This window comes from Peromyscus eremicus, chromosome 4, assembly GCF_949786415.1.
Source record: "Peromyscus eremicus chromosome 4, PerEre_H2_v1, whole genome shotgun sequence".
Lineage (NCBI taxonomy): Eukaryota > Metazoa > Chordata > Mammalia > Rodentia > Cricetidae > Peromyscus > Peromyscus eremicus.
Genome location: NC_081419.1, coordinates 119,407,500 through 119,433,307, shown reverse-complemented (window position 1 = coordinate 119,433,307; position 25,808 = coordinate 119,407,500). Strand labels below are relative to the sequence as shown.

Sequence of the window (25,808 nt, the reverse complement as noted above, 5' to 3'; positions counted from 1 at the left end):
ACTGAGTTTCAATTTCAGGCCTGATGTCCGTGTTTGGTCAAGGAAGACTTCAAGGTTGGTAAAAGGACCTTGTTTATTTCACTCTTGGGATGAACTATACCTGTTTTAGAGATTTTATGATTTTATCTTCCATGAACACATCCTGTTATCCCAGTAAAAACAAAACAAAACAAAATAAATTTGGCTTTTTTGTTGTTTTATTGGGTATTTGTTTGTTTTGATTATTTGTTTTGAGAAAGACAGAGATAGAGATAGAGAGGATGGGAATATGAAGTTGGGTGGATATCTGGGAGGAGTTGAGAGAGGAAAACACAATCAACATATATGTATGAAAACAATTTTTAATTAAAAATTTAAAAATATAAACACAAACCCCCCAACAAACACAGGATGCTATGGTTTGAAAATAGGTAGAGCTCTCCAAAGGTTTGTGTGTTAAGAGGATAGTGCTGATGGGGGTAGTGTGGACCCTTAAGGGTGTGCCCCCGGGCGGTCCTTAGGTCACTGAAGGCATGCCCTTGAAGAGGATTGTGACCGAAAATGAATCTTCTCTCTCTATAAGTTAGTTGTCTCTGTTACTTCATTATAGTAACACAAAGCTGATGTATACAATGGATCTTACACCATAAGGGTTCTGTGTCCTGTTCCTGTCTGTCTCAGCAAGTGAGTTGATGGGGTAAAAATTCCGTAGTCAGGAATTGATTTTTAAGAGTTATTTAGAGCACAATTTCTGTTCCTTTTGTGGCTGCCTGGTTTTTAGCCACTGTCTTCTAGTTCTCAACAGAGGAGACCAGAAGCAGTTGGAATTCAGATAAAAGTCATTTTTTAAAAACTTCTTTATAACTTTGATAAGAGGGAAGAGAGAAAGTGTGAAAGAAACCAGAATAAAGGCTGAGAGTTGTAGATCTGGGTAGCTTAGCTGGCCTGAGGGGTCTTTATTGCTTTTCTTGCCAAGGAAAACCAATCACCAGCAGATACTAAATCTTTTCTAGGGATGTCAAGTCATGTCAACTGCAGCACTTATGTTTGGAGAATAGTAAGTTTCTTCAAGGTCAGAGATTTTTTTTTCTAGTGATGAGAAAAGACTGAATGAGAGGAGCCGAGATCTCATTTCCATGCATCATTCTTAAAAAAAAAAAAATGTTAGACAGGGAGCAGTGGCCTATGTCTTTAATCCCAGCACTCCAGAGGCAGAGACAAGTGGATTTCTATGACTTTGAGGCCAGCCTGGTCTACACATTGAGTTCTAGGTCAGCCAGGGCTACATAGTGAGACCTGGCCTTTAAAAAAAATTGGGTCATTGTTTATTTCTAGTGTCAGTTGGAAAGGATACTAAATGATGAACTGCCCAGGCCCAAACACAGCCTCACCTGGACCCGAGATGGCCCTCCTGTTGATGAAAGGGAAGTGTTTGGTGAACACCAATGAAAATGAATAAGTTCCAGGAGTAGGCTCTGCTATACTCAACACAGGTTTTGTTTTGTTTTGTTTCACTGGTCAAGTAAGTGTCTGTCCCCCATGCTGGGATTTGAGGAAACTGGATTTATGAGGGACAGTGTTTGCCCCCATGAGGCTCCTGTGGTCGGTATTTGCAGGTAGCATGAAGCTTTCTTCAAACCTCAGGCATAACATTTGACAAATTAAAATATGAAGGATAAGCTAGGGATTGTGTTGTAGGCTTATGATTCAGGAATTTAAGAGACCTAGGCAGGATGATTTTGGGTTCAAAGCCAGCTTGGGTTACATAGTGAGACACTGACTGAAAAAGTCAGGAATTGGAGATGCAGCCCAGTGTAGAGCTCACACCTAGTATGTACAGGGCCTTGGGTTCACTCTCCAGGACTGCAAAAATAAAGGCTAATTATCTAATTAATTAACATTAAAGAATAACTTAATTTAAAATGTCATTAAAACCATATCATTATTCTAAACCATCAGATTTCTGTGCAATGATTATAGATCTCTAAACGTCACAGACTGGTGTACAAAGATGTCCTAGGCTTCACTAATCATGACAGTGAGACTCAAAGCCATGTGAGTGTCCCTGAACAGCAGCATGGCCAAGTGCCTTCTGGGAAATCCAGATGCTACAATACCAGGCCACCTTTGAAAATGAAATTTCTAATGAGATTTTAAGCAAAATGTGTTTCATCTAATAAGAAGTAAAAAGGGCAACATATGAAATATTCGCATAGTGGATCTCCGCTGTCTAAAATGAACTAGAAGGAGAAAATAAGCCAAAATGCTAACAATGCTCTTCTCTGGGCTATACTGTGGGTAATTTAAATTTCATCTTCTGGAGCTAAGGTGTCCCATAGGCAGCCCTAAACCCCATGTAGCTGTATAAACTTAAAGTAATTAAAGTGGAATAAAAATGAAAAATTCCTTCTTCATTTGCACCAGCCCCACACCAAGTGCCTACATGTCATGTATGGCCAATGGCTAGTGCACCAGCCAGTGCTGCTGCCCAGATCTGCCAGCACTACAGAAAGGTCTGCTGTGATCTCCTCTAAATCACATGCATCACTTGTCCCAGGAAGAAAAAGTCTGTAAGAAAGTAAAGGCTCAGGTGTCAACAAACCCCAGGAGATGTCTTTGGCATTGGCAAGCCTTGCATTTTAAGGAAGTGACAAGCCAGCCTTAATGACTGAGCTTAAATAAACTTAATACTGTTGTCCCCACTGTAAGAACAAGAATGTTGCTAAGTGGGGAGCTGGGCCCTGGGTCATTCAAAAAACTGCTGGGGGAACCTGCTCCAGGTGGTGGCCATTAGCTTCTCCTCTCCTTCCTGGGCACACAGTTAAACAAATGAACAAGGCCCTTCCTGCAAGTTGGTGGGCAAATGAGATTTATCTGGACAAAGGGATGGGGACAGACCTGACATTAGTCACCTCTGTGCACTGTCTCCTGTACCCTTCCTTTCCCTACACTAGAGAAGGTCTCAGAGCTAGCAGAGCCACACGATGGAATTTGCCACACTCCCAGGGTTCCCTTTTGGAAGTACTCATAGGCACTGTCAAAGTGGGAACATCTGCTGCGGAATTTTAGTAGGAAATTAGCCGTTGCTGGGTTACCCCGGTGAAGTTTTTGAATTGTCTGCAGTATATTAATAGTACCTAGCAATACTACTCTAACAAATAAAAGAGTAACTTGACCTTCTGTGCAGCAAGTGTTAACACAGCAGGCCCCACAGGAAGCTTCTGCCAATCCTTGCTCTCAGGATGCTGCTGGTTGATGGTGTTTTGTTCATGAGCAATAAAGGGGCATGCTAGGCAAGCTTGATGATGTACACCTGGGTGCTAAGACTCGATTATCATAGCTGTTCTTAGAGTAGAAATGTGCCTGCCTGACCAGCCCTCCATAGATGTTTCAGATTCCAGGGGACTTCCTTGCATAAGACAACTCACCCATGTCCCTGGAGTTCACTGTCAGAAAGAGAGAAAGCAGGGCCTGTGCAGCCTAGTAGGGAAGGACCTGGAAACCTATACCAGACTCTCTGGACTGTGGATACACTTCATTTTCCCATTGCCTTTTTCTCCATATCCTTTGCTGTAATACATCTTAGCTGGGAGTATAATCTGCTACTAGTTCTTGTCAGCATTTCTGATGGATGGATCATCTAACTTAAAAGATGTTCATGGGACCCCCACTCCCATCCACCCCCAATATCTTCCACATAAGATTTTCCTCCAGGAATGCAGAGAAAAACGAACACTCAAAAATAAGTATGCCTTCGTATGATCCTTATGTATCCTACTGTCAACTGCCAATATTTTAGCTTATGCATCGAATGCTCGTGAATGTGGCTGATGCGGGCCAATCATAGGAGCTGACTGACAGCTATCTGACTCACTGAACTGCAGAATTTAGGAGGGTTATTTGGAATCTGAGACCACCCGATGGATGACACCTGTTTAAGATACTCCACCTAGATGTCCTCTTTCTACCATTGCTTTTTTACATGCAATCAGATCATTAGCTGGAGGTTGCAGCCCACTCTGGTCCACTGACTGGTTCTACATAACTCATGAAGTAAGATCATCTCTACACCTTCAGACGGTTGAAAAGAAATAAGCACAATGTATGAGAGCATGAAAGCCTCGAGCATTCCAATTTCAGTTTCTATCAAGCTCTGCGGCTGCTCTTCTGTTGCATCAGCAGAGTTAGCTGTGACAGAGACCATCTCTCCCTCCACACCAGCCTATACTTAGATCCTGTTTAAGACAGAAAGTTTGCCAACCTCTGTTCTACACATGTGTGACTTTGGAAGATCTGTACTAGAAGAATTTGCTTCCCTTGCAACATCAGTGTTTTCATACCCCCATTACTAGGAGACAACAGCTCAGTGGCCAAGGCTACTGAAAAAGTCTGTTTAGTCGGAATTTAAGAAGTTATGGAGGAAAGCACTCACGTAGGATCCATAGTCCACAGCCAGAGTCTGCAGAGCCCAGGGAAGACCAAGCCCAATCAAGATGTCAAACACATTGCTCCCAATGGAATTGGACACAGCCATATCCCCCATCCCTGCAAGGACAAGAGACCATTAATGAGGAAGGGGACCTCAGTAGGCAGCACCCACATGGGACTCTCCTGCGTCTTTGGTCTGGCAGCCTGGTAGTAGTAGTTTTGCTGGAACACATACTTGGTTCTCTCTTAGCCCATCAGTGGTATGAAAAATAACAGATTACCATACAGAGAACCCACATTCTGCTGACTCCTGACTTAACTTCAGATATGATGACAGTGTAAGTGATCAAAAAAATCCAGGCTTGGTTCCAAGAATACTGGAACTTCTGAGTCACCCTTCTAGAAGAAATAAACCCCACAGCATAAACATGGTCCCACCAGCTTGTCAACACATACATCATAGCACCGTTTTCCACCTGTCCCATCCTGAATTCACTGCTTCTTAGTAGCCCAGTAACATAAAGATAATGTCATCAGTAGAATTTCCCAAGGAATTGATAGGACACTGTGCTAAATTTTGTTGCTGTGGTTGCTTAAAATGAATGCCTTCCCACATCCATCAGGTACAGAAATGAGGGAGGTTGCTGGGAAGGATGTCACTGTCGATAGTGTCTACTTGGTTATGTAAGCTTTTAGTTTTGAAATGGGGAAGCCCCTGTCATGTGCTGAGAACTGACTGCTGACAACTTGGAGCTGAGTGAGCTTAATTGTGGTGGGTTGTCTGTCTTTTATGAGCCCTGGTTTCCTTATCTATGAAATGGAAGCACAATTGTCCCTCCTCTTGGAGTTGTTGATGAATAAGGTGCCTCACTCAGTCCAATGCCTCACTCACTCCAGGTTAGCTTTTTTTTTTTTTGGTTATATTCACTGTTATTTTATAATTAATGGATGATAATAATGACCAGAAGGGGCTGTGGCTGCCTGGGCAAGCATCTGTATCTTACACGGAGATGTCTTCTGCCTATATTCCTTACTCCTTTGATCTCAGGAAGCCATCTGGCCAACATGGCACTGAGGTTGATATCACCCATATCTCCTTCTAAGAAGGATCTGCTGCCCCCTTCCTTGCCACATGGGGCAGCCCCCACCAGGCAGAGAATCCTTCCTTCCTCCTTCCCTGTCTTCACTGTCCCTGGAGATCCCACCTTGTCTGGCCACGATAAGGCTGGCCATGCAGTCGGGCACACTGGTTCCGGCAGCCAGGAAGGTGATTCCCATGATGACATCAGGGATCCCCAAGGTGTAACCGATGATGGTGACCTTGGAGGAAGCAGGAAGAGGCAGTGAGCCAGGAGACATGGTGAGCTACCTGCACAGGTTCCCTCTGATCAAGAGTAGAAAAGTCTCCATTTTGGGCCATCTTGGGGGTGGGGGATGGGGCAGCATCTTTTCTGGATTTTAACCCAGGAGGGCGTGAAGATTGTGTGGATGAGACCTGGGCTGCTGGCCTTAGGATGATGCTTTGACAGAACCCAGACTTTTCCATGAAAGGTGAATCTATCATTTGCTCCTTTCTGTTGATACTTGCACATTGGGAAAAACTAGAATTTAAGAGAAAAGACAATATTGAAACAAAACACTCAAAATCAAGAGGGCCCTGAATAATCCAGGCTGCCAGGCTGTGCTAGGAATGTAAACAGCATGCTCGCAGATCTGTGATGGGATCGATAAGACCTGGAAAGGGTTGGCTTCACATCTGGTCTTGTCATGGAGGTCCTATCCAGCTTTTCTCATCCCTACTTCCTTGAAGCCAGTGTGGCAGCTGACCTTGCTTGTCACCTTGACACACTTGGGAAGATGAACCTCAGCCGAGAAAATTGCCTCCATCAGATTGGCATGTGGGGCCATTTTCCTGATGGATAATTGATGTAGGAGGGTCCTGTCCACGGTGGGCAGTACCATCCCTAGTGGTTGGCCCAGGGATGTATAAGTAGGTGAATGTGGGCTTGGGAGCAAGGTGCTAAGCAGCATTCTTCCAGGGGTCCTGCATCCAAGCTCCTGCTGTGAGTTTCCTCCTGACTTCCCCCAAAGATGAACTGGAAATGTAACCTGAAATAAGCCTCTCCTCCCCAAGTTGCTCTCGGTCATGATGTGTATCACAGCAACAGAAGAAACAAGAGAACACTGGGTAGCTCTCGTCGTCGTCAGCATGAACTTCTCCATCATGGCTTGCTTTCTTGTTAGTACTCAGGCACTGGGCTAAATGTTCAGTTTTAACTTTCCTCACTCTCACAACCAGCTGGTCCGAGCGCTCTGCTCTTCCCATTCCTCAGAGGAGGAAACTGAGAACAGAGAGGCATCTGCCCCAGTCCCACACGGCTGGTAAGGGGCAAAGAAGGCTCTGTGTTAGGTAGGTGGGCTCATCTGCAAGGTAGCTTCTTAGTTTACAGCGAGGTGGAATGCAGAGGGTGGGCTGCCCCCACCGGAGGCATTGCTCAGTGACACAGAGGAGTCCATGGCTGCCCCCAGATTTCAAGAGGGAAAAATGGAGTAGCAGGGAATCTGGCAAGATGGTGGCAGAGCCAGGATTCTTTGCCAAGTAGGTAGAAAAGGAGACCAATCCGTTGTATGTGGGCTTAAGGAATGGGGCTCGCAACACCTGTAACTCTTAGGCCATCTCAGGGTGCCACTGGGGCATTCACACTTTCTATAACATCTTGAAAAAATGTAAACCATGTGTCTCAGGGAGTCCAGTCACAAGCACTCCTAGGCCAGTGGTGAAAGGCTGGGGGATGTGAGTTCAATTCATTCAGATCCAAACCAGAAAAAGCTCTCATTTCCACTCAGTGCTGCATTTAACTCACGGTGGCCTCAGGCTTCTGACGCCTGTCTCCAGGGAGGAAAGGAGGATCCTGAAACACATCTTTCTGTGTTGCTGTTTTCAGCCTTTGTAAACCAAGCTGCAGCAGCCTGACCGGGCCTTGGGTCCTGCAGGACTGTGGCCTGGCTTGGCGGGGACTGCCCCACTGCTCTTTCATTGTTAGGATACTATGGTCCAGCCTGGGATTCTGGGGAACTGATGGGCTCTGGAAGCCCAGCCTAGGCCCCTGGCTCCTCCTGAAGTTATCACTCACTATCAGGAACTGAATCCAGATTAGTCAGTTCCATGAATAGTGAACTTCAGACCTTGACGTCAGGGACAGCGAGCCTGTCTCCCAAACCCGGACTGAAAAGAACATGCTGTGGGAGTCTGATTCACTGAGTAAGAAGCCCCTGGCCACAATTCTTCCCGTTTTAAAACTTCATTTGCCCGTGAGGTTGAGGCCAGGAGTAACTGTGACTTTCTCATGCCAGCTCTACAAGTTTGCTATCACCGCCAAAATAATCTTTCCAGAGTTTTTTTTTTTTTTTTTGAGCTTTAAGTTGAGTTCTCCTGAATTTATATTGCCCTTCTGTCAAACATCCAAGTGAGGTTAATTTGGATTTGCATAATTTGTCACGGCTTTTAATTTCTGCCCAACTCCAACTCTAATGGATTAGGTTTGCTCCCCAGTTAAGGAGTATATAAATGAGCTGTCTGCATTTCTAAAAATGACTCTGGGGCAGAGCTCCTTTGAGGCCCTACAACCTAGCCCAGTCAATGGATCATTATTTTAGCTTGGAAGAGACCCTTGAGCAGTCACCTAATGCAACATGTCCTTTGGCCGTGGTTCTGCTGCTGTTACCCCACTACTGCTGGGGAATTACTTCTCCCACTCATGGATGCTGGACTTGGTCACTGGAGTGTGGAGAAGGCGGCAGATCGGTCACCAGTGAGGACCCCGAGAGGCACCTACTGTTTCCACTTTACCCTTCCCAGGATAGCACCAGCCCCGAAGAAAGAGTCAACGAAAGAGTAGATGCGACCCCAGCCTGCTCCCGAATCAAAGGTAGCCATCCTGGAGCAGCAGCAGAGTTGCAGAGGCAGTCACAGCGTAATTAAACCAAGCCAGCCTACGGCTACGTGAGCAGAAGGAAGGCTTGTGATTTCAGCCCTCTGAGCAAAGGTGTGGGGCGTTACGTAACTTGCTGCAGCAATAACTGGCTGATAGCGTTACCAGGTGTAACTCCAGCTCTTCTTTGTCTCTGGTTCAGTATACATTTCGCTCTAAAGAGACCCAGCAATGTACGGGGTCCCTTACACACTCACCATCCACACCATCATGTAGGAGAAGGCTGCGATCCACAGTGTAGAGGAAGCAAACGTCACCATAAACCATTTCTCCCAGTGGGGTTTGTTGCAATTGGGGACAGTGAAGTACAGGACCAAACTCAGTGGCCAGGTGAACGCCCATTTCACGGTTTCCAGTTTGCCAGCTGCGGGGAGAAACAAACAAAAAAGAAGAAAAGAAAAGAAAAAAAAAAAAAGCTTTATTTTTTTGCTCTGGTAGCCTTCATGCTGCTTCCCCCAGAACTAAGTCTTAACATATATCTCTCTTCATAAAAGGCTTAAATGGTGGTCCACCACCTCCCAAGCCAGACACACAAAACCAAACAGAAAAAGAGAGGTCATGTACGGCCTACCTGCTGGTTAGCTCCTGTAAATACCTGAGTCATTCCAGATGACACTGGGGGAGGGGCTCTAAGAAATGGGCCAGGTGGGAAAAGATGAGGAAGGTACTCACAAAAGGGTGGTGTGTGTGTAGGTGTGTCAGTGTGGGGCGCTGGGAAGACCACCACTAATCGGTCCCAAATTGCAGTGCCAGCCAACACAGCGCCACCTAATGGAAGTTCTTAGTGTTGCATCATAAGCTGAAAAGGGTTTGCAAAGGAGCATTTGCAGACTTAAAAAGTAAAAGGACAAGATGTCGGATCTGCCAGGGATGCCTGTCTCTACCATCCTGGGTTACCTGAGTACTTTCATACCACAAACACCCAGAAATGCTTGTTAGGGTGACTATTCTGCCATGAATTCCTTGTAACCTCAGATTTGACAAATACATTAACTCCAGTCCTTTGGTTTTCATTACGGTCCTACTCAACTTCTAACTAGCCTATGGGGGGAAAAGCACATACACACACGTGTGGTATCCATGTCAACTGAGACACAAAACATCGCCATGTTCCAGATGCTCTCTGTGCCTCTTTCTAGTCAACCCTCACCCTGACTACCACAGATTAGCTTTTGTTCATCCCCAACTTCAAAGGAATTAATCATTGAGTAGCTGTTCCTTTTGCATACTACATGTTTGCTTTTAGATTGATTAAAATGCCATTGGTTTGTTCCTTTTAATTGCCTGGAATATGCTGGTGTTGCTTATCCATTCTCCTGGGGTTGGGCATTGGGTGGTGGCCGGTTGTAGAGCATAATAATGACAGTGCCTATCAGTGCCCTTGTATGGGTCTTCTGGAGAGCACGGCTTTGTTCCAGCTGAAGATTTGGGGTGAAGCTGCCCAAGTCATGAGGTGAGTGTTTACCTTTTTACAAAAAAATTAAAAATAGTTTTCCAAAGTGATTGGACAGTCTCATATCCCCATCAGAGCTAAAGAGGTAATTTCTTACCTCCTTACTGTGAACAGTGCCTAATATGAGGCTCAATACGATTCATTTCGTCTCCTCAAACCAATGTGTAGTCTAGCTCATATGACCTCTTACTAACTTCTGAACTGTTTTTTCTTTACACTACATAGAAAAGGTACCTATCATTGCCGGCAGCAGCTTGCCCCATCAGATGGGCAGGGTAGCACAATCTATAAGAAGAGTGTGGCTTCCTCATCAGACAGTACTGGGGTACAGGCACCCTCTGTTTAGGAGTTGGGTTGTTGCATCTCTGTGTTGGTTGCTTGTCTGTTTTCAACTTGACACACAGTAGGGTCACGTGAGAATCAGGAACTTCAACTGAGAAAATGCCTCTCTCAGATTAGCTTGCAGGCAAGTCTTTTCTTGTGGGGCACTTTCATGATTAATTACTGATGTGGGAGGGTCCAGTACACTGTGGGCATTGCCACCCTGGCCATGGGGAGGGGGGTGTTGGGATAATCTTTTTGTATACTGTGTGAAGATGTCTCTCTTTACCTCACCTGCCTAAGACACCTTCTGATTGGTTTAATAAAGAGCTAAACAGCCAATAGCTAGGCAGGAGAGGACAGGCAGGACTTCAGGATAGAGATAGGAATTCTGAAAAAGAATCAACTAGTCACACAGAAGTTGGACATACAGTACTGAGAAGAGGTAAAGAGCATTCTATGTGGCAGAGTGTAGATTAATATAAATTAGTTAATTTAAGTTATAAGAGCTAGTTGAGAACAAGCCTAAGCTAAGGCCAAGCTTTCATAATTAATAAAAAGTCTCCATGTCATTATTTGGGAGCTGGCGGTCCAAAGAGAGTCCTACTCTAGGGGGGCAAAGAACTGTTTCCCCCTGGCCTCTGCTTTAGTTTCTGTCTCCAGGTTCTTGCCCTGCTTGGGTTCTTGCTTTGGTTTCCTGTAATGATGGACCCTGGGACATGTAAGCCAAATAAACCCGTTCCTCCTCAAGTTGATTTTGATTAGTGTTTTATCACAGCAATAGAAACCAAACTAGAACAGTTACTCCAAGTCACCAAATCTTACTTTTATTATTTGTAAAGGGTGGATCCAGTAACACTGAGCTCACAGAGTTCTTGGGAGGATTAAAGATGAGATATTAGTGAGACAGATGAGGGTCTCACTTTTCCCTGGGGGCACCAGGCAAGTCTTAAACATTGTTAAATATCTGTTAAAATCACTCTTTGTGTCCATGAAACTCTTATTGGAAGCTTTCCTTCAGGGTTCATTTTCCTGTACATAAGCAAACACAGGGAGGGGAGGGGGCAAGTGCATCTGTCAACTAGCAGCTCCTGGTCTCTCTGTGCTGTTCTGGCTGCCTTGAGACCTTATGGCAGGTAGCATCAGTTATTCAGACAACCGGACACCTTGAGGAAACCACACAATGGTCACAGCTAATTGCTGCAGCTCCTGAAGATACAGCTGCGATAGGGCTCTTCCAAATAGTTTGCACAGACATTTTGCTATTATAAGCCTCCCTGAACATTAGACGATAATGTCAACATTTCTGCCCAGGCCAGAGGGGGAGCACATAATCTGCAGATCTAGCAAAAGGGGCTGCTGTGACTGGCACAAACACGCACCCTTCTAATTGCATGCAAGTTGGGCCATGGTTGGTGCAAGTACCTTCATCTGCACGTGAGGTAGGCTGTGATTAGAGCAAACACTGCTGTCCTCCCCTGCTATTTTAACATCAGGCTCGAGGAAAGGCTTCTCTCAAGGGCTCTTTTCTTGCCTACACTCAGTAGCGTGTGAGCTGATAACAGGAAGTGGCAGAGACAACGAGCACCAGTGGCAGGTGCGCTGACAGTGGAACAGTCAGCAGGCAAAGACCGTAAGGCAAGAGGCTTCTTAACAGCTAAAGAAGAGGCAGCTGGAGATTTGGAAAGAACAAGGAACATGGCGCACAGTGGGAATAGAGAGAATATAGGACTGAGCCTGATGAAGGACAGGAAGATGGAAAGAGCCAGAGAAGAGGAGAAACCCAAGGCCATGGGGGCAGAAGAGTGATCTGTCAAGCCCTTAGGGCCAAGAGTCTCAGACAACCAGGCTGGAGAACTCTAACTATGGATGCTGAGAAATCACTAATACTGAGGCCTGCATGAGAGTTGCAACACTAGAGGGCGCTCTCTGTAACTGCTTCCACCTGCCTAGTGCTGCAAGCACTAAAGAGATACAAAAGCATCAAGGACTAGCAGAAGAAAATCTTCTCCAGGCCTAGCCAGGAAGAGCAAAAGGACCCCAGCCGGCTGACTGGCAACATTAGGACAGGGCTAGTTGTTGGCAACTAGGTTGCTCTAGTCAAAATGCATAAGTCATTCTTGATTCTTCCCTTCTTTCATTCTTAGGCCTAAACTTGACACCTGCCCAGGCCATTTCCTCCACACCAACTCCCTGCAAGGTGGCCTGGCTTCCTAAAGGGACTCCCACATCAGTGCCTACCTTAGTTCCATCTGTTTGCTACTTGCAGGCCAAGGGAGAGAATTTTAAGAAGAAACCTGGTTTAGAAAATTCCCCTGCTGTCTACCATCTTTACAGCACACCTCCATATCATGACCAATGAAGCTTTGCCTAATTTGATGCTGCCTCCCATTTTCCCTGCTCTGACACCATCCACCCACTCTTCAGACACCCTAAGCATTCTTCTGCCTCAAGTAAGCTAAAAAGTATTAATGATACTAGTAGTAAAATATTAACAACAATATCATGATTTATAGTATAACCAGAAATGTCAAAAAACTTATTTGATTTTAAGAATCTAAACATAGTCTGCCAGTGAAGACAAAGTCGTATTAAAAATGAGGGTCTTTTCCGATTGGGTGCTACTCATCTCATTAGATTTAACTTGGGGAAGGTCAAGGGGCTCTAGGGTCTCATTGTCCTAGCTCTGGGGGAGTCCCCTTGTTGGCATTACATCTGGGAAGGTAGCCACAGAGACAGAGAAAGAAATAGATGAGATCAATTTAAAATGGACCCCCAATCAAGGGTTACAGAGAAACAAGTGAATAGGACAAGAAATGACCTCAACTTGGATCTCTACTATTCCTCAGAAACTAAAAATGAGAAGGAAGATGAGGTCATGACATGGCACCCAGAGAGCGGGGAGCATGGGGTTGATTAGAGAAAGCTGCACACAGTGTTAGCGGGTGCCACCAAGGCCCAAGGCCCTGCTCAGCTGTTTTGCTTTGGCTCTAAGGACATGAAGCCATATAGTCGCACTGTACTTTCTTGTTCCTTAGTAACACCAACCCTAAAGGTAGAAATACAGACAGCAGCATCTGAAATACGACTTTCCACACAAGACAACAGATTTAATTCCTTGAGTAAAGCAAGCAACCCAGAAAGGGCTTTGAAAATGACTCGAAGAGGAGGAATAAAGGAGGAGGTGCACATTTCAGCTAGTGCTGTGGGATGGTCTGTATGTCAAATGTGTTGCTGATTGGTCAATAAATAAATCACTGATTGGCCAGTGGCCAGGCAGGAAGTATAGGCAGGACAAGGAGGAGAATAAAGCTGGGAAGTAGAAGGCTGAGTCAGAGACACTGCCAGCCGCCAAGATGACCAACAGCATGTGAAGATGCCGGTAAGCCACGAGCCATGTGGCAAGGTATAGATTTATAGAAATGGATTAATTTAAGCTGTAAGAACAGTTAGCAAGAAGCCTGCCATGGCCATACAGTTTGTCAGCAATATAAGTCTCTGTGTTTACTTGGTCTGGTCTAAGTGGCTGTGGGACTGGCGAGTGACAAAGATTTGTCCTGACTGTGGGCCAGGCAGGAAAACTCTAGCTACAAGCTAGCTTTAATGCCTAGTTCTGAGTAGAAGGGCAGATGTTTCCTCTCCTGAGTCAGCAGCATTTCTGGACATTTCTAGATTTTGTTCTATCACCATTTGCTCCAAATAGAGCCCCAAGGGGATATGTTTATTTGTTCACTTAGAGCATATGTGTTGAGTGCCCTCTAAGCCATTTTGTGCCAAGCTAGGACACAGCATGAATTAGAAAGCACACATTTTTTTTTTTTTCCTGTGGAGGCCATATACTTGTGATGATGCAGCTTCACAGATGTCAGCCATTGACAGGAGGCAAAGTTGGGGTGACAAGTGTCAGGGTCCTTTCTAAGGCTTGCTTTGGAGTTCTATTGCTGACTAAGCTTTTAGGAATGCTTAGATCAGGCAGAGAGAAAAAGAAACTGTGCAATGTTTTAGACCTATAATAAACATTCATTTTTGTTCTGATTGCATAGAAAACAAAAACACATTTACAATAGAAAAAAAATCCATCTAACAAAATACAACTTTATTTTGGTGGATTTTCTTCCAGTGTGTTGTTTTATGGAAAGGTGTTTACCTACATTCACATATCTTTTTCCAAGTAGTAAGATTTTCTTCACTCAAGAATATATATATATATATATATATTCTTATGTGTAGGTGTGTAGATACATGCACTATACATACATATATATATATCATTCATATGTATTTAATGCATACATAAACTCCATTTGCATCTATAAAGTTATATTAATACAAATGTATATGCACGTGATAGTCTTAGTGACTACTAAGAAACAGGCACAGAGTAGTGTATACAGGATGAATTGCTGAAGGCTGGTTCAGGTGGGACAGAGCAAGATGATGTAAGGTTTCAGAATGGAGCTTGATTTCAAACCTATGTACTGTTTCTGTAATTTTCCATTTAATATTTTCAGACCATGGATGGTGGCTGTGGTTGACCACAATTAACCTCGAGTGAGTGAAACTACAGATTAGTGGTCAGGGGGACACACTTTCTTTCTATTGAGATAGTCTACTAACTATTAATAATTTAACTTTAGCAGGTATACAGGAATCTGGACGGTATTTCTTTATTAGAGTTGTTAAGTGCCCATCAAGCCTCCTGTCTTAGGGAAGGAGTGGGTGTGGGAGCCCGTTCTCGGGTTCCTCGTGGCTTTACCCAGAAGGTCCACATAGAGAATGATTAGACCACCGGCCTAAGTGCAGGTGTCTGGGATGGTCTGCACTTGGCTGTGCAGGGGGAGGAGGTCTTTTGCTCCACCCCTTGGCGTCTCTATAAAAACCCTGGGGCAGAGACAGTCAGGGCCCGTTGGAAAAGGTTCCAGTCCCTCTCGAGGCTATCCTTTATTTTCTGTCTGTTTATCTCCGCGATATTCTCCGCAATAAATCCTTCTATCTAACATTTCCTGCTGCTCACACTCAAGAAAACTCTGGGGAACTGTGGGGGTGGTTGGGTAAACGCCCCACAAGTAGGGACTCAGGAGCAGTTCTGCTTGGAGTTGGACTTGTCACCCGCCCCTCCCCATGGATACAGGGAGAAGCCTTGCACCTGAAAACAGCACAGGACTGGGAACTCTAGATTCCTATCACTACTAAATAGGCACTCAGGCTGATCACACAATACTTGCTTAGGCAGTCCTCAAGCAAGCTCAGTCAGCCCCAGGGAATTGCACACACTAGTTAATATTTGAATGACTGTGAATGAGAATTGGACCAATACAGGCTTTATGAAACTGGTAGAAACTCCTTGAAGATCTAGCCAAGGACACAGAATTCTTTGGGTTTGGTCCTCATGTTTTGCTAATGGGTGAGGATGAGAGACATGGTTACAGGAACATTCAAGGGCATGCCCTACAAGCCAAGGTCCTGAAAGCTTTTATATGTCTTGCCTCTCCTCTTCCAGCATGCCAGGGAGAGTCCCTGGCCAGTCTCATGGGCTAAGGCCCCAAGGACTAGCTTTTGCATGGCTCTGTGTCTCCTGTGGATGCTGCTCTGCAGAGAGCAGGATGTGGAAGATACAGGGTCCTGAACAGAGGGAAAGGGGAGGAAGTGAGAACAAAGGAACCAGGGATGCATCTGCCAGAGCCATTGTGGGCAGGGTGTTTCCAGCCAGGATGAAACACCAGTGAAGTGCCTCTGCCTGTGGGCACCACACTGTCTTATTGACATGGGTCACGTGCATTTCTACCTTAGAACAAAAGATCCTGCAGCATGTCTAAGAGGCTAAGAGAGGACCTTCATCCACAAAATGCATTTGCTGAAAGTGCTTTCATTTTAACCCCTGCCCACATGTGGTGGTCCACAGAGGCTTCCTAGTGAGACCTTACCCAAGAATCTGAGCTTGCTTTACCTAGCAGGGCTGCATAATGAGATGATTTTGCCACGGGCATGTTTACCAGGTGTTTGGAAGGGTCTACACTTTGCTGTATTACGTATGCTTTTGATTTGCAAGGGGGAGGTCTTTTGCCTCTCCCCTTGGCATATTATAAAAAGCTCTTTTGAATAAAGCTATGGGTGGCTGGGTATTGACCCAGAGTCCTCTCGAAGCTATCCTGTGTCTCTGTCTTTCTTATCGTCTCCTTCTATTTTTCTGTCATTTCTTCATTCCTCTCTTCTCCACCCAAGAACCCTTTGATAGGTGGGAGCAGGTTGGAGCTGGACTTCCACAGACTCCCACACTGGTTGGAGCTGGACTTCCACAGACTCCCACACTCACATGCCCTCATCTTTGGACCTTTCACAACAGAGCCCTGCCCACTGCAGACACTTCGTACAAATATGTTTCTGCTTATCAAGAGACTCTTTTGGAAGTGAAGAGTAAAAAGCCAAGTGAAGACATCTACCCAAGCATCCCCAGAGATCTCCCTTCCCAAGGCCAGATCAAGGACCTCTTACAGGGGGGGTCGAATGGCGTGTAGGGTCCTTCATCGTCATCGTCATCCTCCTCTTCCTCCTCATCATTCTCGTTGTTCTCATTGTCTTCGTTCTCATTCTCTGTCTCATTATCAGCCTCAGCAATGATGTCATCCCTCCGGGTCCCATTCACACCCCTGTCTGGGGCACTGCTGGGCCCTGTTCCATTCTCCACAGTGTGCTTAATTGGGATTTTGATGGCCACTTCAGATTCCCCATTGGCATAAGCCCTGCTGTTTATCAGTCTTTGTCTCTGAAAATAGAAAGTGACCTGTCACTGTCGTCAGAGGGATGGAAAACATGGGCAGGTAGGTCTTCCCTAGCAATGACCAGAGGTGCATCCAGAAGACTCCGGAGCCAAGTGTTAGGAACTTCCTCAAAGCAATAACAGATTCAGACAATTTCCCTTTGGGAGGGAAAATTAACCTTTCATGACCCACTGGAACTTTGAAATTCCCTTCGGGAAAATATCTACATCTGGAGTGTGAGTTCTTTGACATCTATGCACAGTGACATTATCTTTCTTCTCCAGACTGTGGGAAGCCCTTTTCTATATTCAAGGAGCTACATCACTGTGCTTAGACTAGTGTGTTTGTGAGGTTGCCACTCCAGGAAAGGGCAAAGGCCAGGGACTCTGGCTTGTTTTAAACTATGGTAACTTTGACTTAGCAACTTTGATACAAGCTTACAAGACGGAGATTTATTTAAATGGAAGAAAACAGATCCTGGCTGGGGATATAGCTTAGCTGGTAGAGTACTTGTCTAGCAAACATGAGAAGCTGGATATAATCCCTAGTGGTAGCATGCTTCTGTAGACCCAGCACTCGGAAGTTCAAGATACTCCTTGGCTACATAGTGGGTTTGAGGCTAGCTGGGGCTATGTGAGATCCTGTTTCAAAAAAATTTTTTTGAAAAAACAAACAAAAAAACAGTAAGTAGAGGGGACTAGGCTGTGTCCCTCAATACAGTGAGGATGGGAAGGGGACTGGGGCACAGATGGGTCAGTGCTCAAAGACGCTGGGAAAGGGCTGTTAAACTCTCAGTCAGGGGCTGCATCTTTTAAATCAGAAAGCACGGTCCCCCTCCCCTTCTTTCCCCTCCCCTCCCCTCCCTTCTCCCCCCTCTCCTCCCTTCCCTTCCCTTTCGTCACTGTGCTTTTCCAGATACCTCATTGATCAACATGCGACTGGCCATGGAGAGCCGGGTCTTGGGAGGAAAGTGGCTTGTGATCATAATTCGAAGGCCAGCCTCAGAGAAAGAGAGCTGGTGTGGGTAGGCCGACAGCAGCTCATCCACCATGATCACTGACGCTTTGCGGTGGAAATTGGCTAGGGAAATGGGAAAGAGAAAATACAATAGCATGGAGCCCAGGAGAGAGGCATTCATCCATTCCTCTTCCCTTTACTTCTTTCCTACCTTACTCTTCCACATCTTTGCACCTGTTCATCCATCTGTCTATTGGTCCATCCATCCATCCATCCATCCATCCATCCATCCATCCGTCCATCCGTCCATTCACTTACCTCCCCTCCCCTTTCTTCTCTTCCTCTCCCTCCCTCTTTTCCTTCCTTTCTCATCACTCCCCCTCTTCTCCTTTCCCATCATCCTCTTCCTCCCTTTTTCATTTTTTCCTTCCTTCTATCTATTGAAGGTTACAATGATCAAAATTAGGGGTCATATTTAATAATTCATTTGAAATGACTGGAGACTAATGAAACACCACTCATCAATATGGCAAGAATAAACAGAGTAAGAGAATTTCTCCTTGTCACCAAAGAGTTATTTTCCCACCACTAAGATCTGGGTCACAGGAAAGACCCCAATAACCTTTGGTAACCCATCATGCCCATGCATGGTAACCCAAATGCACTGGTAAATGCTGTAGAGCTGACTTATGTTCCAGGTGGAGGTCATTGTGTGGATATGTACACACTCCTGCATGCATCCCATGAGCAGAGTGGACAAGGGGTGAGCTATCCACACACAGAGGACCAGTGTTCAGGAGAAGACTTCAGACAAGCCTTGTACAACATGAAACAGTCCATTCGCGCCTGAGTTCTCTCTCTTTTGAAGAACACTGCACACCCATCATTCATAGGTACATGCCTGTAGCTTCTACTAGGTCTCACTCCTATTTTCCAGGCCATGAAACCATGAAATGATCTGTCATATCATCATCATCAACCCTCCCTGCTATGTGTGTTTGTATGAGTGTAGTGTGTACATGTGTGGATGCACTTGCCCAGGTGGGTGTGGAGGCCAGAGGTTGATGTCAGGATGCTTTCCTCAATTCCCTTTCCACTTTATTTTTTTTTAGAGAGGACCTCTTACTGAATCTGGAGCTTGGAGTTTCAGTTAGACTGGCAGGCCAATAGGCTCCTAGGATCTTCTTGTCTGCATCCCCCAGCACGGGTGTTACAGATGTATACTGTGTGTGTGTGCTGGGGAACCAAACTCAGGTCCTCACACTGTGGCAAACACTTTGCCCACCAAGCCATCTCCCCAGGCCCAGCACTAATATTATTTAGCTTCTCCCAAGAGTTCCTTTTATGGTTATAAAGTACTCAGAAGAGAGAAACTAAAGAAAATCCTCATGTGGAATGGTACTAAATAACATCCAAGTCTTCCATTAAACATCCACGTAGTCCTTCAGAAAAAGTATATCAAATATCTAATTTCAAAATACAATAAATTATCAAGAGTCTAAAGTTAGAGATATAGTTGAAAATAACCTGTAAAGTTTCTAATTTATTCTTTGTTGTTTCCCTTTATAGTGACCATATGAGACACATTTCAAAGAGAAAATTTTAAAAAAATAAAAGAAAAATGAAATATATTCATGGCAAAATTACATGGTATTTTTCTATGTCCCATATAAGCAATGTTATTTATCAGAGAGTACCATGTTGCTTCCCCTAGCATAAAGACAGTGTTGTAAGAGCCTGTCAAGTAGAAGAATTACTTTGAAAACAAAGGTAGTTTTTTTTCTCTGCTTCTGTAGCTACATTAACCCGAGTTAATGTAGTCTGAAAGAGAATTTGGATATATGTGATAATGATTAGCGATGCCTGTCACTATGAAGCATTATGTTAAGCCTTTCTGCATATTTAACTGACCTACTCATTACAGAAATGATGTCCATCTCTCAGGCTCAGCGAGGTTAAGGAACTTTTCATGGTCACACACTCTTAATCCACTACCTCAAAATCCATGGTCTTCTCTCCTCGTTCTGCTGGCCCCGTGTTCCCATATAACCCTCATAGAACGGGTTCCCTGGGGATTTGAATGGACCCAGGTATGGCAGGAGAGCAGGCTCTTCTCTGTTTTCTCAGGGCCAATTGGAACGCCTGGCTGTTAATATACGCTCGGCAGACAGACACACCGCGGCACCCATCCTGGACTCAGGATCTGCTATTTACCTTTCTTAAGTAGCACCACAGTTGCGTCACAGTTGCTGCTGTCATCGATTTCTGCATTGTTGGCCAATCCATTGACCATGTTCCCAGCACCCTTCGTCCTCCTTTCGAAGCACTGATGTATGCACGCGTTGTATCTGAGCAAGCATAAGCAGAGAGAATCTATCAGTGTCTGTGCTCTCCTTTTACTGACTCCACAGCATCCTCTCTAAGATCTTCCCATCTGGATACAGCTGGTGAGGCCCCATGCCTGAACCTCACAGTCTGCATGCTACAGCTGCCTGGTTATCTAGACTGACTTTGGTTTCCCCCAGTCAGAGATTTTTTGCTAGAATCTCTGTTACTGTGTGCCCTCGCTTCAGGTCCAGTTGGTGTGTGGCTTTATGATAACGTTCTGGGCTCCAGTGCTCTGGAGTGATGGTGAGGCAAAACACCAAGCAGTGCTTTTGCCATGCTCTAATAGACTAGCATTGAAGGGAAGCAGTATTTGAAGGTTCCTAGAATGGCTTGGGCAGGAAAACGTTCTGGTCCCTTTCCTCTGAAGTTTCCCAGAGGAATTCTCAAAATCCCAAGGGCAAAGGCAGGGACAGGGATTCCAGAGCACCTTGGGCCACTATTGCACTTTCTCTCACTCAAAGATCTTAATGCTCCTTGGCTATGGTATCACCTACTGAAGCTGCATCTCCACCCAGCTTGACTTCCAGCCTCCCACTGGAACTCAGGCTGGGCTAGAAGCCTGTTTCATCCTGTCCCTCATTCCTTTTGCTCCAAGACAGGAGGCCCCTTACAGTCTCCTCCTGCTGTATCCTTGTGCCCAGCTTTTCAGTCAGTGCCTCTGTGGGGGCATTAACCGTGGGAACTTCATAACTACCTGGTAGAGATAGGGTGTGGTGTGGTGGGAATGGGTGAGGATGCTCTGTGTTTGAACCTTCTCTCCCATGAATCCCTTCCTGAATTCTTTGAAGCCTGTGACTGTTCCATTTTGGCACAAGGGAAAACAGGGAACCAATCAAAAGTGATGGATGGGGGCTCTGAAAAGGGACCCAGACAGACAATCCTAGATTCTCGGGATTCCTAAGTGGGATAGAATCAGAATGCCACTATATTGTAACCTTTGTGAAATAACAGCTCTAGATGTCAAGCATCAATGACCGCCACCACCACAGAGGGAAAGGTGACCTAGACGTGCCTCCTGATGGTATAACTCATGTCGACACAGTTCAGCCTGACTCAAATCAAATGTGGGCATACAGGATACACAGAGAGCAAAGGAAATGGCTTTGCTATGTCATGGTATTGGAATGCAGTAACAATTTCCAAACCATGGGCAGCTCTGCAGACTAACAACTAAATTCTGCCTAAGAATAAATTGCAAGGACACACACACACACACACACACACACACACACACACACACACAGCCCAGGGTAATGGTTATAGGCAGAAAGTACTCCAAAGCATGCTGCTCCCAATGATAATAATTTTGAACATCATTCATTTGGATTCTGACTTGAAAAACATTTATGATATTTATGAGACCCAAAGAAAACTGAGAAACAGGACCGATTGACACTTATGGAAGTTGAAATACTGAGTGAGCATTTGGTATATTGAGGAATTAGCATTCGTGTTAGGTACAATAATGATAAAGGTAAAGGTAATATACACACACACACACACACACACACACACACACACACACACACACACATATATATATATATACACACACAATAAAGTATAAAGGTAAGTCCTTTAAGAAACACATGCTGAAATATTCATGGATGAACCAAGGGACTTCAAAATGATATGGAGGGAGGAAAACAGAGCCACATGGAGCAAGGTTGGGCTGATGGCTTGGGGGCTGAAGGTGAACACATGAGGCTTGTCATTCTGTCGACTTTTGCTTATATTCAAAATTCACCTGATAGAAAGGCTTTCTAGGTTCAGTATGACTACCTTTCCCTATGACAGGGAGACAAGCAGTGGCTTAGTGGCTTTTTTTCAAGGTCTCACTGTATATTCTGAGGGTAATCTGGAATGTTCCACATAGAGCACACTACTCTGGGCTTGCAACCCTCCTGCTTCAGAAGTGCTGGAATTAAAACCGACTCCACCACATCTAGCCAGAAGCAGTGTTTGTGCCTTCTTAAGTCAGAAACTATTTTTCCCACAAAGATACCAACTCACACAAGGGTTTGCTCTCAAAGGATAATAGCTTATTAATGTTTTTGGTGTTTTAATAATAGGATAACAGCACCATGCAATGAAGGCTTTTAAAAAATTTAGCATTCAGTGATGGCTTTCTTGAAACCAGATATTACACTGATAACTAACTGGTTGCATTCTGTCCTGATAAAGAACCCACTGAAGTAGAAACTATTATTCATTTCATTTTGCAGAGGAGGAAACCAAGATTAAAATGGCTGAATAATTTAGCCACATTCCCAAGGCTACCCAGTGGCTGGTAAGAGCTGCTCCTAGGGATGAATGAGAAGCGCTTAACTCTTACCCACAAGACCGTACGGCCTCACCTACAAAATTCATCCCAGAGAAGTGACCAGGGTCAATAAAGGTCGGCCTTTGCCAAAGCTGCATGTGCCACGTAGGCTGGAACGTTTCTACCTATCTGGCCAGTCAAAAATGGCTTTTGAATTTTCAAGCAGAATGTTTAAAGTCATTTGAAAGCTATCTACTCAGGAGGCAGCTGAAGAGTCTAATATATGCTGTTGTGTATTTTTTTCCCTCCTCCCATGGCTGTGGCTCTGTTTTATATTTTTAATTGAATGTTTTAAATTTTGTGCTTGCACCCTGAGGCTATTTTATTGTGAAGCATGCAATTTTATAAATCAGATTTTATAAAACCCAATGTTCAGAGCCTCTGATTGCAGAGAGGGATGGCTAAAGAGCAGAGATTTCAATTTAGAACTTGGGATGGAATTATGCAGAGAATTCTGTGAGAGCAGGAGCTGTTATTCGCCGTTTTATTTGTGTCCTGCTGGTTTGAACATCTGGAATGGTGGGAAAGCTGAGGCCTCAGCAGAAATGAACCTCCCTAGCTGCTCTATGTGGTGTGACTTGGGGTAGAGGTTCGCTTCTTACCTTTATGCCTACGTGTCTGACCTGCAACTTGTGGGCTTCATGGTGACCAGGTCAAAGGCTGTAGTGGCTGTAGAAAGCCTGCTAGCAAAATTCCTCAACTCCCCTTTCTTTTAGATCCCATCTGTGTTTGAAGACCACCTCATTTTGCAAAGCCTCCATTAAACTCATGATGGTACACGCAACCATCAAAACCAGTATTGGAGAACCCAAATGCTTAGCACAGAAGAAATACTGCAGGGATCATCCCAGGATCAGCTTCTCAAAAAGAAGAGGATTCTTGACCCTAGCAACCCAAACTTAGAGCTTCCAAAACAGTTTTTAAAGAAGGTGAAATAATTAGATAGAGATTGTGGAAGGAAGCAGTGAGAATCATTGAAGACATCCCCACTGTAGCACTGACTCCAGACAGTTTTGCCATTTGAAGCCAGGAAAAGTAACATGGCTGTTCCACCTTAAGGCTTTCTCTTTGGAGGCCATAAGCTTTGGAAAGACTTTTGGGTCAGCTATGGTCTTACTGGGAGATCAGGGCATTAGTATTTACAGTGGAAGGGAATTAGTTACATGGTGTGTGATTTCTAGCTCCCTCATCCGTTTCTTTGTAGCAATTCCAAGCCAGGATATGGAGGTCCTACTCTAGAAACGTCAAGCCTGATGAGAGGATCCAGATCTGACTACTGGACAGCTCCTCCAGTAAATGCTGGACGCCATATTGAATAGACAGGCAGTGAGCCACTTACGGCACACCCTGGACACCAGTCAGGCCAGCACCTGATTTTGCTGCTCATATGATGCTTGGCTTTGTTCAAACTGGTTAATTTCTCCTAGCTGGTCTCTCAAGCTCTGGTGGTGCAAATTACCTCTTTCCTACATCTCATAAAAATATACTGTGTCCATTCTAGACTGCTGTCTGGCATATCCAAACTGACAAGTGCTGAGAGTTTTCTAGTCTCCTTCCCCTAGAGGTGTTCTCCGCTGGGGAAATGGAGGGGATGGCCGAGTTAGAGACCACTCCAGGGGGATGGGATCTACAGCTCTGCTCTATTTACAAGCTTCTCATCTCAGCAACACCATATGATGACCTGAAGCAGCAAGTTAAAAAAAAATGTGATTTCATTTTACTTAGAGAACAGCAAGCAGGACTATCATTCTTGATTAAATAAAAAAAAAAAAAAAGTAAGCTGCTTTGACCTCCAGGAGAGGAGAGAGCATGGGAAATTATTGGCTTCTCTATTCTTCCATAGCTGAAGTACAGTCCTGAGCAAGAGCTGCCCTCAGTGACTCAAGTCTTATAAACAGGACATGGCAGAGTGATGATGTGCATGTCTGAGCAGGAATTAGAGAAGGCAGGATACCCTGCTCTCTGCCTCACTCTCTGGAATCACTAGCTCTATAGGGAGCCACTCAAGCAGTCATGTAGTGAGGAACTGGGTCCTTCAGCCAACAGCCAGCATCAGCTTCCCAGCCATGTGAGTGGGCCATCTCCAAGGAAGAGTCAACCAGCCTCAGTCAACTTCATGGCTTCAGCCCTAGTCAATGTCCAACCTGGAATCTCATGAGAGACTCCGAGTCAGGATCCTCCCAGTGAAGCCACTCTGGGATTTCTAATTCTCAGATAATACATATTTGTGGTTTTTACGCCATTAAGTTCTGGGACAACTTGTTACACGGCAACAGATAACTGATACATCTGGAGTAATGGAAGTCTATATGATTTCAGGCACTTAGTTAGCTCTCATTCCATCTTCTCACACCCAGTACAACTTGTTGGGTTTTTACCTTCATTCTAATAAAAACTAAAAGCACAGCTGTCAGATCCTAAAGAGAGAGACAGGTTCTTGAATGAAATATGGAAGTGTTGATTTTGTCATCAAATATGAGTTGAAGGGTCATTTTTATGATTCCTAATCAAAAATGACTCCTCCCGACAGTCACTGAGTGTGTGGTGGTGGACACTGATGATGAGTCAGGCCTTCCCCTCCCCCGACTCCTCTTTCTATATCCTTACACAACACAGCAAGTTGTTTTACTTACTTCATGATGATGATGTAGATGAGGTACATCAGCACAAGGACTAGAGATTCCCACCTGCACAAGACAAAGAAGAGTCAGAGAAGGCAAGCCCAGCAGTTAAGTCATGTCAGCCTGTGCTGGAGGCATCTGATGTCAATGGCCAGGATGGCAAGGTAGACCAGTTACACGCATTCTTAGTCTATGCCAGTATTTTATGTTGCATGGATCTTTTCTTCTCACCTGAAGGGAAGATGCCTATCTGCTATTTTCTTACCACAAAAAATGTTATGGAAAGTGACAGGCCCTTAAGCATACAAGTGTTTGCATAAATCTGCTGTGGTTTAATTACTCACTGGGGTTACTCAGATCTAGTTACTAAGAGCAGACACACCAGAGGAACCCATCAGGGACTGGATAGTGGTAGTGGTGTGAGCTGGGGAGGGGTTGGATGCAGAAGAGTGTGGCCAGAAAGAGACAGGAAGAAGAAAGAGACAGAGAGATAAGCAGAGTTAAGGAGAGAGTCATGTAGTGTCAAGGTGAGCAGGACAGAGATCCAGGACCTTCTTGGGTGGGAAGGTGCTAGGAAGAGTAAAACTG

General features: G+C 44.9%; 1 protein-coding gene across 1 annotated transcript in view; it reads right to left on the bottom strand.

Moving 5' to 3' along the window:
- Slc24a3 (solute carrier family 24 member 3) overlaps positions 1-25,808 on the bottom strand; it is a 485,481-nt gene that overhangs the window by 20,626 nt on the left and 439,047 nt on the right. The window contains exons 9-15 of the mRNA XM_059261565.1: positions 25,233-25,286; positions 20,103-20,236; positions 17,851-18,011; positions 16,666-16,936; positions 8,597-8,763; positions 5,613-5,727; positions 4,412-4,524 (exon numbers count right to left, since the gene is read on the bottom strand). Of these exons, the coding sequence (XP_059117548.1) occupies positions 4,412-4,524; positions 5,613-5,727; positions 8,597-8,763; positions 16,666-16,936; positions 17,851-18,011; positions 20,103-20,236; positions 25,233-25,286 (1,015 nt within the window). The remainder of the gene's footprint in view (positions 1-4,411; positions 4,525-5,612; positions 5,728-8,596; positions 8,764-16,665; positions 16,937-17,850; positions 18,012-20,102; positions 20,237-25,232; positions 25,287-25,808) is intronic.